The sequence below is a fragment of the Thunnus maccoyii genome, chromosome 5 (genome assembly GCF_910596095.1).
Source record: "Thunnus maccoyii chromosome 5, fThuMac1.1, whole genome shotgun sequence".
Classification (NCBI taxonomy): domain Eukaryota; kingdom Metazoa; phylum Chordata; class Actinopteri; order Scombriformes; family Scombridae; genus Thunnus; species Thunnus maccoyii.
This window is the reverse complement of record NC_056537.1, coordinates 25,950,070-25,964,728: the sequence shown is the minus strand read 5'-3', so window position 1 is coordinate 25,964,728 and position 14,659 is coordinate 25,950,070. Positions and strand designations below refer to the sequence as shown.

General features: G+C 43.7%; 1 protein-coding gene across 1 annotated transcript in view; it reads right to left on the bottom strand.

Annotated features, from left to right (window-relative positions):
- Nucleotides 1–261: 261 nt before the first annotated feature.
- The window catches only part of LOC121897564 (cat eye syndrome critical region protein 2), a 40,701-nt gene continuing 26,303 nt past the window's right edge, over nucleotides 262–14,659 (bottom strand). The window contains exons 8-19 of the mRNA XM_042412129.1: nucleotides 11,925–12,017; nucleotides 11,512–11,662; nucleotides 10,432–10,561; nucleotides 10,305–10,342; nucleotides 10,105–10,196; nucleotides 9,806–9,932; nucleotides 8,633–9,009; nucleotides 8,309–8,449; nucleotides 7,180–7,984; nucleotides 4,489–6,580; nucleotides 3,585–3,652; nucleotides 262–3,393 (exon numbers count right to left, since the gene is read on the bottom strand). Coding sequence (XP_042268063.1) covers nucleotides 3,601–3,652; nucleotides 4,489–6,580; nucleotides 7,180–7,984; nucleotides 8,309–8,449; nucleotides 8,633–9,009; nucleotides 9,806–9,932; nucleotides 10,105–10,196; nucleotides 10,305–10,342; nucleotides 10,432–10,561; nucleotides 11,512–11,662; nucleotides 11,925–12,017 — 4,098 coding nt within the window. The 3' untranslated portion in view covers nucleotides 262–3,393; nucleotides 3,585–3,600. The remainder of the gene's footprint in view (nucleotides 3,394–3,584; nucleotides 3,653–4,488; nucleotides 6,581–7,179; nucleotides 7,985–8,308; nucleotides 8,450–8,632; nucleotides 9,010–9,805; nucleotides 9,933–10,104; nucleotides 10,197–10,304; nucleotides 10,343–10,431; nucleotides 10,562–11,511; nucleotides 11,663–11,924; nucleotides 12,018–14,659) is intronic.

The following is a 14,659-nucleotide window of genomic DNA, read 5'->3' as shown; positions in this document are numbered from 1 at the left end:
GATTAATGCACTGTCTTGCAGTGGCCCTCTTGTTTTGTCTGTTTGCATTTCATTACTTTTGGCCTTTCAGTTTTTTCAACGGATTATAGATACATGTCCCATTACTATGGAACAGCATGGCCTCATTTCATGTCTGTTCACTCACAGCAGTGTTAATTAAAGGAAGAGTGATGCAAGTTTCAGGTCAAATTGAGGGAGAGAGACAATAATCAGCTGTTTTGGTGATGTGACTAGTAAGGAAAAAACTGACAATAATAAAACTCTTATTTGAGAAAAGTTATTTATTTCTAAGAAATGTACAGTATAGAAAATACTCCAGTCCATTTCCAAAATAATCTATGTCAGTCAGGTAAGAACTTGCAAACGTCACTTAAAATGAAACGTTACAGGTCTTTTTTTTTCAATGCCACCATGCTACTGAGGTAAAAGACAACTGCGTAAAAGAACAAAAAAAACAACATCAAGGAAAAGGAAACAAGACACCACACATTTATATTAAAACAAGTCCAAAAATGTACAAAAATTCGTAAAAGAGCAAATAAATATGGTTCACATTTAATTACGTCTAAATGGTTTTCACTAGTGCAGAGAGATGACAGCAGAGTAAAAGTGAGAGTCGAATGCACACTTCCAGTCATCTGGTGCCGATTCTGCACACCAGAAACGCACACACACACCGACACACACACACACACACACATACACACACATCTGTACACCATAAGACAATATCACAACCTCACAGACCTTTAAAAACAACACTGTCCTTCATACATTAGACAGCACAAGTGAAGACACTACCTCAAAAGCGGCCCTATTAGGCCCACTAAATATTGAGACAATTCCCCCTATTTTAACAAAATAGCAATTTATCCATGACAAGTCTTGTGTGAAACACTTATAAAATTGTCTCACAGCTTCTAGCATTTTCCTATTCCGTCATCCTTCCTCAAATATTTCCTTACAATGCCTTAGGTACCTATTGCTAAGGACATTATAATGCTGCCAAACTCTATGCGGCCTATAACAGACCCTAGACTGGAACACTGCCTACTTTGTCTAGTCTCAACAACTTGTAGGCAAGAAGGCATGCAATCTGTACAACTAAAGAGACCAACTTACAGAGCCCCATTTCACACACGATGCAATAGTCATTTATCACACTAACGATGACATTAAAAACAGAATGAAAAGACTCTCCCTTTAAAAAGATACCTGCAAGAAGAGAACACCTGCAGTCAGTGTCGAACTGACAGCTGAATAATCCCATCTTGTTGAGGTTAGTCAGCACCATAATTTGGCACAGCAACATGACACATAAGATTTTCTCCCGAGATGGTAAGGCCATTTTATGATCAGTTCTGTGAGCCTAAAAACTAAAAGTGGTGCTAAAATCATCAACTGGTCATAAAATTTTGACCTACAGGAGTCTGGCAGAGCAAGAGAAGACGTGGAGGGACTCTGTAGATGCCACTGGCTGGCTAGATGAGGTAGATTCATTTGCTGCCATCACTAAACTGCACAAGTGGGGCTCACAGGTGCAACGTTGATATGATAGGATGTGGGACAAAACCTCCAAAATCCACAGCAGTTGTGAGAGAATGCATTTGGTTGCCCTAAACGACAAGTGTCAGAAGAAAGCCCAAATGAATAGTGATGACAAACGGTATGTATCAAATTAACAGGAATGTAGAATAACTCAAATTAGATTCATCTCGCTACCAATCAACTTTGATGAAAATGAGAGGGGGGGGGGTGGGGACAACAACAACAACAACAACAAAAACAGGTTTAATAGTTGGCAGTGTGCTGAGCCAAATATTGTTAATGACAATGAATACAGAACCTTAAAAGTTCTTCACATGAAACTGAGGTGGATTATTTTGCCACAAATGCAGTCCCATTTTTCTTTATGCTGCTCCTCCTTCAAATAGTTCAGAAAAATACCCGTATATAGAAACTGTACACCCTGAGGATACGCTAACATTGGGGAAGAGGAAGCGGCTCAAAGAAGAAACCATGCAAAGGGCAGGGCTGTGACTGAACAAAGCGCTAAAGCTACAAAATTGTAGGTGGAATGCAAAAATGTCACATTTAAAAAAACAAAACAAAAAAAAACTAACAGCAGGGTTTGATGTGTGTGTCTGTTTGTTCTGTGTATGTGCATAAACCAGCTAGCAGGACATGTCACCATCTGAGAATTTCAGAATTCCCTTACCTGGGACAAGAGGTAAGTCTCTACAGTTAAGGGTTGTAATTACTAATATCAATATTTATAGATATAGATATATATATATTCATACATATATGATAACAAGCATAGCCTACAAATAAGACTATCCAAGGCCACTCAATTCCAGGACGTCTAGACTAAGAAAACCATAGTGCATAACAGAGAGTCAGGTATAGTCAGATAGCGCCATCCTTGCCAGTCCTCCTCTGCTAGTCAAAGACATTCTTAACAATGAAGGCAGCTTTGAAAGATGCATATACTGTGTGTTTACTCCAGGGTTAGAGAAACACATAGAGTTGGGGTGGAAATGGACAGCAACAGGGCCTTTTTCAGGACGGTTTATGTTCTTGTCCTTTCACATGCAGCTACTATGCTGCGTTTAACTTATCGTCTAAACATTCACTCATACATTCACAAAGGAAACCAAGGCAATTGCAGGGGGCCTGTGAGTTGACTTGGTTAGGGTGACAGTCTCATAGTACCTCCTTTTTCTACACCTGAGTTTAAAGATATGGTTGAACAGAAAATAGTAGTAAAAACAACAGTCTTCCTCAGTTCTGTCAGTAGATTTTCAGTTCCAATAAGCACTACAGTCAGTGAACAAGACAGGCAGCCTGTGTTCATCCATCCATGTTTCGATTGTTCAAGGAGGAAAGGGCTGTCCAGTGTTCTTGAAGGCAGTGTCCCCTGTGTTTGACAGGTTGGCCTAGTGGTTAAAAAGACTGCCATTCTGCCGGAGGATCCAAGTTCAAACACTCATGTTGGGAAGCAACCGTTCGGGTGAAGTGTCCTTGAGCAAGTCATTGAATCCTTACCAGTTCCATAGAGCTACTCTGCATCTGGCCCCATGCTCTGAGCTTTATGTGGAGAAGGGCAAGCAAAAAAAAAAAGAAAAAAAAGAAAAAAAGTTGTTCTCCAGGGCTCAATAACATTTAACATTATTATTATCTTAATTCTACCAGCTGCCTAGTCGGATCTTGGAGTCCAGTGGTGGGCAAAATTGAGGCAAAAGTTTTGTCCAGTGTAAGAAAATCAGTATGAGTTGTATGTGGAGCCAAGAGTCCCCTTTATAGTCTCTGTCAGCCCAGTCAGCATGTCAACATCTTCTTCCTTTTGGCTCACTGATTTGCCCAGCTGTTGCCCAGATGATAATAACATGCCTGAAAGGAGAAGAACAACAATAAGTAACACATATGAGCCCATGTAGGATGAAGATGTATGAATGCATTGTCATATTCTGTGGAATAGATACATAAGGCACAAATTAATTAAGGAAGGGTAATGAAAAGGAAATTGCTAGAACCTGTGAGACAGAGGTTTTAAGTATGTATCAAAAGATATTTTCACTCACTCTAATAACATGGTGGTCACACTCCCTGTTTGCTGCTCGGCCCACCTGGCGCAGCCATCATCTGTTGCCTGAAAAAAACAAAAAAACAATGAATGTTATTAGCATTGTTGTTAACTGGGCAGCTTGTCACTGGGCCATATGAAACGAAAATTTCATTAAGGATGTGCTACTGTTGTCAAGTTCAACAAAAAAATGTCAGTATAGTCAGTCACAAACCAAAAAAATAATTATTCTCATTATTAAATAATCTGTAGCTTATTTTTATTGATTAATCCATAAAACAAGAGGAAAATCACAATAAAGAAAAATCTAAATTTACAAGTTAACAAGCTGACATCTTCATATTGTTTTGTCCAACCAACAGTCTAAAACCAAAAGATTCAATCTGATACAGAACTGAGAAAAGCAGCAAATGCTGACATCAGTGAACCTGGCAGTTTTACTTGAGAAATGATTAATGTGCTATTTAAAGGATTGGTTAACTGAATAATTGTTTTGACACTACATGGTGTGAAGATGATGAGATAAGCAAGAACACAACCCAAACTTAACACTCTACAACCGCAGGTTACAATGTATTGGTGGTGAAAAAAAAAAAGAGAAAAATTTTGCGTTGTGTTATTAACAGGTGTGAACAGCCTGCATATACAGTTATAACTGAAGCCAAATGTGTTGCTCACTTTTGGTTGCAAATCCATCTTTTGCATTTGACTCCCAACCTAACTCTCACTACTATGTCCGGAGTTCCTTCACCTTTATAAACACAAATGCTAGTTGTAAACTATTATGCATTGGATCAACAAGCATTTTGACTATGAAAAAGACAAAACAAGGAAAGGTATATAGAAGATCAAATGTTTGCACACACATACATCTACAGAGCCATAAGTCTTAATCATTTTACCCTGGATGTAGGAAGTGTTCTGGTGCCAGGCCTCTCTGCTGAATCATCATGCCCTGGAAGTGGCCACCAGGCCGGGGGTGTCTGTACATGGCCATGCGTGTCTGACCCGGGGAGTAGGGCAGCTGCTGCGGCCGCTGCAGAGCCTCCATTAGGTGTGGGTGAGGTCTTTGGGCAGCATAACGTCCTGGATCTGGATATGGCTGGCCAGGGTAAAGGGTTCCATTACCAACTCCACGGGCTTGAGACATCATGTGGGGTGGAGGAATGCCACCTTGTTGCATCCCAGGGTGGACAGTGCGAGGGTCATACATGAAGCCAGGTGGCATGTGTGCAGCAGAGGCAGGTGGGTTTTGAGGTAGCTGCGTGCTACGACGGCGGGCGGCAGCATTATGGCTGTCGAGGTCCAGGATTTCTTTAGGACTGTCAGGTCGCTCTGAGCTCCCGTCAGTATGAGCTTTCTTTGCTGGGCTGCCACCACTAGCCTGCTCCTTGCTTTCACACTTCCCTTCCACCGGGCCTCCAGGGTGTTGCCCTGCTTCAGACACAGGGGCAGGGGACACCAAACTAGCACCACTAGAGCCTTCAGAGCCCAGCGGTGACACACTGCTCTCTTTTGAATGAGTGTTGCCTCTGGCACTGGCCACAGGTAGGTAGGCATTGGGTGGCATCGGCTGGCGAGGCTGATAATGAGACCGATGCCAGTCCTCTGGAGGATAACCTCCTCTGCTGTTGGCCTGGTTATGGGTCTGAGCTTGGGGATGGGGTTGGGGGTAATAGTGTTGCTGCTGGTACTGAGAAGGTGGATACATGTTGTGGGCCTGAGGGTGCTGTTGGCCAGGCATGTGGTAGGGATAGGCAGGGCCTCCTTGCTGGTGGTAGGTGGGGTGGTGAGCAGAATTGTGGAGGGGGTTGGTGGCCTGGTTGTGATAAGGGTGGTGAGCAGATTGAGGCATGGGTCTGGTCATGTTTGTCTGGCTGTAGTGTGGATGCGGAGGGTTAGCCATGCTGAATGGGCCTATGGCTCCATTTACCTGGCCTTGGGAGTGAGGAGTCATGGCTGGATTGTGATCAGGTGCTGGCCCTCTCTGAGCTTGCATACCCGGGTTACTGCTCACCAGTTGGGTTTGATTGTGATTGGGGCTAAAAGCCTGGTGTTTATAAATACCATTTGGAGGCCCATATTTCATCATGTTGTGCTGAGGAGGAACGGCAGTGCCTTCTGTGTCTGGCCTACTTGTAGGCTCACTAGGTCTTTGATCTCCATGGTCTGCTGGGCTAGGCTGGGAGGGTAATAGTGGCGTAGGGTGGCTGGGGGGCAGAGAGGTGAGAGGGGCTGGTTGGGGGTGTCCAGGCTGGGCTCCCTGTGTGGCACTCTGTGGCATCCCATGCATAGGGCTGTTCTGTGTAGGACGTTGTGGAGAGTTGTTTTGAGGGGCGTGATGAGGAGGTGGCAGACTTTGAGAATTGTGTTGCTGCGTGTTCTGGGTCATCTGCTGGGAGGAGCTCTGAAGGTGACACTGAGGGGTATTCAGAGTTGCCTGAGGTTGCTGTTGCTGCTGCTGATTTTCAATGTTCTGCTGCTGTTCACTTTGCTGATGTGCATTCTGCATGTATGGTAAGTTGTTCTCCGACGTTTGCTGAGTGAAATTCTGAGCTGCTGCCACATGCGATGGTGGTACATTCTGGGGAAGAAGTGCAGGGCTCGGAACCTTTTGCTGAGGACTGTTCTGTGCATGCTGAGGGGGTTTGGGTGGAGTGGGATCAGTGGAGCCGTTACTTGTGTTGAGTCGGGATGAAACAGTAGTGGCACTATTGTGTTGAGGGGGACAGAGGCTGGCAGATTGTCCCTGGCCATCTACCTCCTGCTTGTGGCACTCTGTTGAACTCTGTGGGAGCCCTGGTCCAGACAGATTCTCTTGTGATCTCCCCAAGTTAGGGGCTGAGGGGCTACGCATTCCCTCGGCTGACCCACTGTGGTGTCCTGTGGGGCTAGGGATGGACGGGTGCTCTTGGTTAATTGAAACAGTGTTTTTGTGTGATGAAGCTTCATCGGAAATGTTTTTGGCAGCCATTTTGTTCTCTGATGTTGTGCCTGTCAACATACAGAATAATGAAAAGGAAGTTAGCATAAAAGAATACTTGAAGGGAGGTTACCATTGAAGATTGATTAACTATTGTTACAAGAACAAGCTCTAAGTCAATACTATTGCATGAAGCTAAGTACTTTGTTAAAGAATATAAAAAGCAATCAAAAGGACAAGGAAACAACCAAAATTTCTACATTGCTTATTAAAACCTGTTAAATAAACAACATAAAAATAATAAATTTAATAATAAATTTTGTCCTGTTTCATTCCCTTAAAGTGAGGATGCACACACATTTGTAGGCTTGCTAGTGAAGCTTAACTGATGACATGCCATCTCTTTTGTACCCTGAAAGCAACCAGCAAGAAATTTCACTAAACTAATGAATATTCAATTTGCCACTTACTGTGAAAAATAATTAAAATCAAATTGCAAAATGCAGATGACACAGGAAGGGCAAAAATGGGGGGGTTGAACTGATTAACAATTTGAGACACTACAGTCTAGAAAGAAATGTTCTGTAGGAGGAAGGTTAGACTATGCTTGGGTTCCTTCATGCAGAATACCCACGGCTGGTGAAATACTGAGAGAGAAGGTCAGGTCTACCTTTGGGCTGCATGTCTGTCTGTTGGGAAGGCTGGCTGTCTGGCCCATTGTCTCTAGCAGGACGCAGCAGCTGAACCTCAGGGGCAGGGGGAGGCTGCTGAGAAGGGTGAGCTGGGATGCTGCCAATTCCTGATGGGGGCCCAGGCTGCTGAAAGTTGCCCATGTGCTGATGAGGGGCACCAGCAGGGGGCCCAGAAGAGGCTGACAGCTGCTGCAGGGCCAGCATCTCGGGGCTTTCCAGCATGGAAGCCAAGCGTGTCCTGCCAGAGGGGTCTGGGTGGGGTACAGGGGGACGTGAGGATATGGGCCCAGGGGGACTGACCGCTGCAGACATTTGGTACTGGGCATTGGGAGGAGGATGGGGATATCCAGCAGCTTCTGGCCATGGTTTATGTCCCACTGGAGGTGGGACTCCACCATAACTACAGTTGCGCTGGTTCACCATGTTAGGATCCTGCATGCGCATTCCACTGGGTCTCTCCTGGCCCTGGTGATTCATACCAGTCCACATGTTGGGAAGGCCCATACCAGGGGGCCTTAAGCCTGTGTAGTTGTGCTGATGTGGTCCTTCCGGGCCTGAGAATCTGTTGCCCATGGGGTGCATGGTGTGGCTCTCTGGACGGTGGTGGGATGGGTACATACTGGCTTCAGGAGGAGGTCCAGGCTGGAGGGCCACTGGACGAGGGCCCAAAGATGGGCCATGAGTGGGACCCATGTAGGGGTGCTGGTGTGGAGGCTGCAGCTGGTTAGGATCAGGACCCATTGGATACCTAGGACCCATGTGAGGTCCTTCAACCATGCGATGCTGAGGAAAAATGGAGAAACAAAATCAGGTTTGGGTTAGTTAGCAGAAGTGGTTAGCTCAACACCTGCATGTGTTTGTTTTTTTATCTTCTCTTTGCAGTCTGATTGTTTTATTGCCATTGTTCTCAATGCGTTACCTCTACCCATTTTAAGTTATGTTTCTTAATAATCTATAAATGGTCTACTGTCAGGTTGGTGTGTGGTCTAACTTGACAATAGAACATACACACAATGAGGTGGTCCTTCAGTAAAAACTTCTGTTATAATTACGTTTGGAAAAGTGATTTTGTGTAAGAATACAGTGAAAGTGTAATATATAATATACCTGCATGCTAAAGTTGTGGGGCAAGCGGTTCAAGTTGGGGTCTCCATGCCGTGGAATGTGAGGTGGGTAGGTGAAGCGGGGATCCATGGCCATTCTATGAGCATACATGTGTGGACCATGAGGACCAGGGGGACGATGGAGCTGGTAAAATAAAATTAAAAATATAAAATTACTAATGCAGTTTTTCTCCTACATTTCAGACAGAATTCAAAGAGAAAAAACACAAATAAAAAGGTGTTCACATGACTATAACAAGATGGACAAGTGGCAAGATTTTAGAAAATATAGAACTTCAAAAAGCAAGCCAAGTTATCCTGTGTATACCTGTTGCCCTGGGTGGTACATGCCCCTCATGTCTCCATGGATGTGCTGCTGGTTTGGTGGCAGACTGTGGGGGTGAGGGGGGCCGTTGGCCCAGTGAGGGGGAGGAGGTGGTCGTGCTGGCTTGCTGTCCTCTTCCTCTGAGTGTGTGCTGCCCTTACCCCCCCGGAAGTTATGCTTACGTTGAACTTGCTCAGTGGCCTTGATCAAACTTTCAGGTCCCAAATGTTTACTACCACGATTGCGCTTTTTGTCCTTGCGCTCCTTGTCTTCTCTGCTGATGTGGAATTCCTCATCTGTGTCGCCGTCCTCTGACGGGAAGTGTTTTAATAGGGCCCGGCTAAAACATCGTTCTAGAGACTCAGCCATGATAGTGTACTCTGGGGATAGACAGACATCAACATCAGCTATGATGATAAAACACATAACACAGTTCTTACACACAACAACATCTTCTGCACCCCTATAAACACAGCAACAGCGACATATAAATCACATACCTGTAGCACATCCACTCATGTACACTCAAATGATAGCTTTTCATCTGCATGCTGCAGTCACTCCCTCTGTCTCACACACACACCACCTCACTCCATCTCTCAGTCATTCCATTACAATCAAACACTGCAGACCAATATGCACGCCATGTTTCTAGAGACACACACTTGCTCTTCTGTTCTCAGCCCAGCGCTGGCTGACTGACCAGGTCAGAGGGCGTAGGTTGACCCCTGCTCCTTCAAACCCTTCCTCCTCCTCCACCCTGGGCCCCCTTACCACTCTCCTCCCCCTGTCCCTGGGGAGAGTATTCAGTTGGATGGATGGCTCCAGACAGGGGGCTTAGGGGCTGGAATGTTTCTCTGGCACTGCAGGGCTCAGATCCCCCTGAGCACTGGAGCACAGCTCAATCACTCCCCATTAATCACTGTCAAGGCTGCCCTGGCCCCGGCCCCAACACAGCACTAAGTCCAGCCCCCTTTCTTTTGCTCTCTCTCCTACTCTCACCCCCTGCCTCTCACCCCAAAAAATGCATATACTGTATGTACTTCTTTGTCACAACATACACCAAAATAAATGGATTTTGATGTCTTGGTCTTGCACTGAAGCCATATTCTAAATGGTGGAAGCAGGACTTTTGAGGTGGAGCTGGTTTGTGTTCGTGCAACTGTGTTCATTTACCACTGTCTTCTCCATTGTACTCAATGCAGTTTTCAAACATGAGCTTCACGTCGGCAATAAACTCCTCCTTAGCAACGTACTCCCCATCACTGAGCTTCCTCTCAATGGTGGACAGGTCCATGGGACTCTGAGGGGATTGGAAGAATAATAAAACAATTAAATGGCTCAAGCAATATAATATTTGAGGTTGAATACATTAGTTAGGATGTGAACCACACACATACAAATATAAACACAATATTACGCAAATGACCTTAACCACTATTACGTGCAGGCTATTATTGTCTCATATTTTGTACCTGGATGATCTCATGGTAATTAGGGGCATAGGAGTCATCCACAGGTTCCAGGAAAGGCCAGGCATCTTTATGGGCTTTCAAGGCCTCAAGCACTGTAGAGGAGAGATTAAATCAAATCAGACATTACAACAAACATTAATGCAGATTAGAACAAGCATCAATGCGGACTGAAATAAAACAACAGATTTCAGTAAGCTTACCTTTGTATAGAGCAGTGTAATCGTCATCAATTTCATAGCTGAAATGCCAGACACAGGACAAATAATCAACACTGAGTCATTCCAATAGGAAGCAAAAGTAACAGTTACATTTTGTAAAGCCTCTTACAATTCTTTATTCTTGCGTGTTCTCTGGACAGGAGAAGAGGGCTCCAGATTCAGGAGTTCAGGTGGCAGGTCTTTTCCTTGAGACAGCAACCAGGCCCTTTCCTCTCGCATCTTCCGCCTCTTTGCTCGCTCTAAGAGTGAGGGAGGAACACAAATAATAAAAGACAAACCAGTCTCATGAGGCTGGAGGCAAACAATTTTTTAATTGGTTTTTAGGATCTTGAGTTACAGTTTTAAATTGCACTTGTTGCCCATTGAGGCTGTCAGGAGAGTCAATGAAAACCAGGCCTTGGCCATCAGAGACAGCAGCAGCTTAGATAAGTAGAAAGGGAACGATTCATCAGCCATCTTTTCTTAGGCCCAGTTGATCAAAAGAGTAGAACAGAGCAGAGAGACTGCATATGTATCGCTGCTTTATCTTTTCACATGAAAGGCAAAGAGGCCTGCCAGCCCCCCTGCTGTGTGGATTAAAGATGTTTGAGGGAGGATTCCACATATGCAATCCACACAGAGCAAGCCAGGTCCTGCTGTTCATCTATAATATATTAATAAGGCTCCTCCACTGAAGCACAATCAGCAGTTCATTAACCCTTGACAGATGACATCAGAGGGAGGGAGAAAAAGAAGTGATCCTGTGATTAAAGGCCTTGAACATTCCCCCTCACAGTCTCTATGTACTATACATAAATCACTTGGCTTCAAGTGCTGCTATGCTACTGAAGATTTTTCAGCCTGTAAGAACCGAACTACAGCAATGGAGATGTGAAAGTCTGAGCGTGGGGTGCCCTTCACAATCCATTCTGCCCTTGATCCAAGAGTTGGATGAAAAGTATGAAAGGCCCCCTACCTGCTGCTGACAGGGTGCTGATGAAAGAGTGTGAAATTATTGCTACTCCTTGATATTTGACTTTTGGCACCAAGTTTCATTTTTATTTTGTAACCTTTCTGCAGATTTTATTATATTTATTATAGATTTTTAAGTATGTGAGTGTGATCAGCACTATTATTTAGATCTGAAAATAAAGGTACTTCAACATAAGTTGTACAGCTTTCCATCTATGTATGTATCAATCCATCTTACCCTCCACAGCTTTGATCTTCTCCATCTTCTCTCTCTGTCGTTCTTCCTGCTGAAGTCTCTCCTCTTCTCGTCGCTGCTCGGCTAGCAGGACCTGCCTGTCCAGCTCTTCATCTTTTTTCTTCTCCACTTCTGCTATGGCCTTCAGATTGTCCTGAATACAGATACAAAAGGCCCATAGGGTTAATGGGACTCATGGGGAGGACAGCTTGTCTTCTGTCTTATCAATCTTGTGCATACAACATAAGGAATAATCAACCTAGTCAACTGGTACACTCAAATCCAAAGATAGTGCTACAAAAAAACCCAACTAATTGAAACATAATGTATTGCACTGGCTAGAAGCAAGAAGTGCACAATATTTTATAGAAAACGGTATTGTTAAAACAATCACTTAATAAAAAACACACACACACCTCATCCTCCTCTTGGTTCATGTGTTTTTCAGAGAACCGTTGTGATATGCGAACTGGGGTTGGGTCCATCAGCTTCTGTTTCTGCTCTCTCTCCTGAAAAGATAAAAAAGATGAAGTTCAGCTCTGCTCCTTATACCTGTTAAAGGCACAATCTGTGAGCCAAATGAAAACAAAAGGGTAACCCCATTATTATTTAAAAATACTAGGTAGGAACTTCTTATAGCTTCCAAATTTATTGTTTTTTTTAAAGACAGTTGACAACAACTAAAGTTGGTTATGTTTTTTCTGATAATGTAAAGAAGTAAATCAGTCATATAGTTTCAATTATTCTTATTTTTCATCAACAATTCAAACTTTAAAAAAAAAAAAAATAATGAATTACATATGCCAGTAATTTATATGGTCAACAAATAACTGATTGAGCCTTCAAGATAGATAGAGAGATAGACAGACAACCACACACAAGCCAACACACTGGGAGGCCCTGGGGAGTTGTGGAAGAGCAGTGTGTATTGAGAGGTCACTGGCTCTGCTCTCCCCTCCCCCAAGTCACCCTCTCTCTTCTGCTGCCTATATTGGCCCACCTCTCCCTGAGGGTGACAGCCAAGCTTCACCAATCAAAACAAAACAAAAAAAAATTAAACCCTGTGTGTCCCTGATGACCCTTCTAATCATATGTAATGATTAGCTCCACAAAAGAAGGACGTTGTGTAAAGGCATGCTGTTCCAGTTTGACAGTTGCACTACACAACGATATGACAACAGATTCCCAATCCTGAAACTTGTTAACAGGTTTTATTTTAATCTTTTAACATTTGTCATGAAAATATAGTCTACAATCCACATTTGAATCCACATAAATGACATATCAGTGATCCAGATATAGCACACAGTAACAGAGGGAAACACCAGCCACAGGAGAGCTCTAAGCAGATCACTTGAAAGCCAATCTATATCAGGGACTGGCCTGTGCAGCTCATGTCAGAGTTCATCAGGGAAGCAGGAATGTGAATAACTGTCAACCCAGCGCAGCAAACAGCGCTCAGAGGTGTCACAATCAGGCTTCTGGCCATCTTTAAAACAACTATGGGAGCCCTGAAAGTGCATTAGCAGCTGTTTAAAAAAAACCCACGTCTGTGTGCAGGTGAGGAGGAAAAAGAGGAAGGAGGATGTGGGCAGGGAGAGAGAGGCACAGAAATAAAAAAGGAAGAGAGAACGAAAATTAAGACAAATGCTCATGATCTGATCTATAGTGCCCTCCACGACTCCTCTGTCAGCACTCCATCTCTGCCTTGTCTTAGTGTGAAGCACTGGCGTATCCTGGGGCTCCACAATTCTTCCCTACATTACCAGCAGCGCTAACCCCCTCCCACCCCCCCCCCCTCCCATCATCCAACACACACAAGATAGAGTGCCTCTGGTGTCACCACTTAGAGAGGTCGAGAGAATCCTGCAGCACAGCAGAGCTGTCATTCAAGAGGCTCCATCCTGCCTCAAGGTGAGCTCCCGCCTGCTGTCAGTGCCCCATGAAATGGCTGGTGACAGCAGCCTGAGACACATAGAGGGAAGGTTTTGAGCGGCTGCACACACTGTATTTGACACGCTTGTATGCACACACCCACGTAAAGACAAGATATATATATTCATGTCAAATATATACACTCGCTATGCACAAACACAAGATATAAGACAACTCTTTTATGACATCATGACTCATTAGGTTGTTAAGTCATGCAAAACATTGTATAATTGAATAATGTTGGCTTTAAGACCATCGGGCAAACAAAACAAGCAATTTGAAGATGTTACTTTGAGCTCTGGGAAATTTGTCATCACTATATAGCAGTTGTTCATGTAAACTTGTGGATTTCGAGAGGTTTAAAATTCGTTTAAACGTTCCTGGTAGATAAATTTGGTCTTAAATGGTCCTAAATCCAGGAAAGACTACAGTGAAATGTAGTGATGTGCAGATAATTAATAAGCAGAGTGTTTAATGTGATCTCCTGCTGTGTGACATCAGTGGAGTTTATATGAATATAAGAAGAACATCAGGGATATGCACTTTCCTTTGATTAATTTGACATTGCTCAAAGAACAGACTTGATTAGAGATTTTTTTCCCCCACATCTGTGATCATGTTTGATAGAGGCCATGTAAAGTGGAGTGTTGGCTTGCTCTGAAATTAGACTCTTGAAGTCTAAAGCACTGTAGTGGAAAGTCAGGCTTTCAAAAATGAATGCAGATTAAAAACAAGAGCAAACATAAAAAAGTCTTTAAGATGCTCCTTCATTGAGCAGCCCTAAAGAAAAACAACATCCAGCTCTACTTGGTCTGTTGCTCGCATAACAGAGAACCACCAGAATGCTTTGCTAATATTCTGTACTGAGAGAAGCTATAAACAGAAGGTCTTTTGAGCACCATATATAATGTGAGTATGAGTGGTACAGCTGAGTGTACGCCGCTGAAGGACATGACCACATTCATCCACTGACCATTAGTGATAAGTGAGTAACCTCTCTGCCAACATCAAACTGCCAGCAGGATTCTTTACCTCACAGCTGATGATGATGGAGAAAGGCTGAGAGGGTTTCTATAGCAACAGTCAGTGCAGGTTATATATCATAGGAGTGGATAGATCCTTCCATCTTTATACAAACGGGTGAAAAAAAACAAAACTCTAGTTTTGACTAGATGTAGCATTCAATGTATTCCATTGTAAACTATAGAATGACATT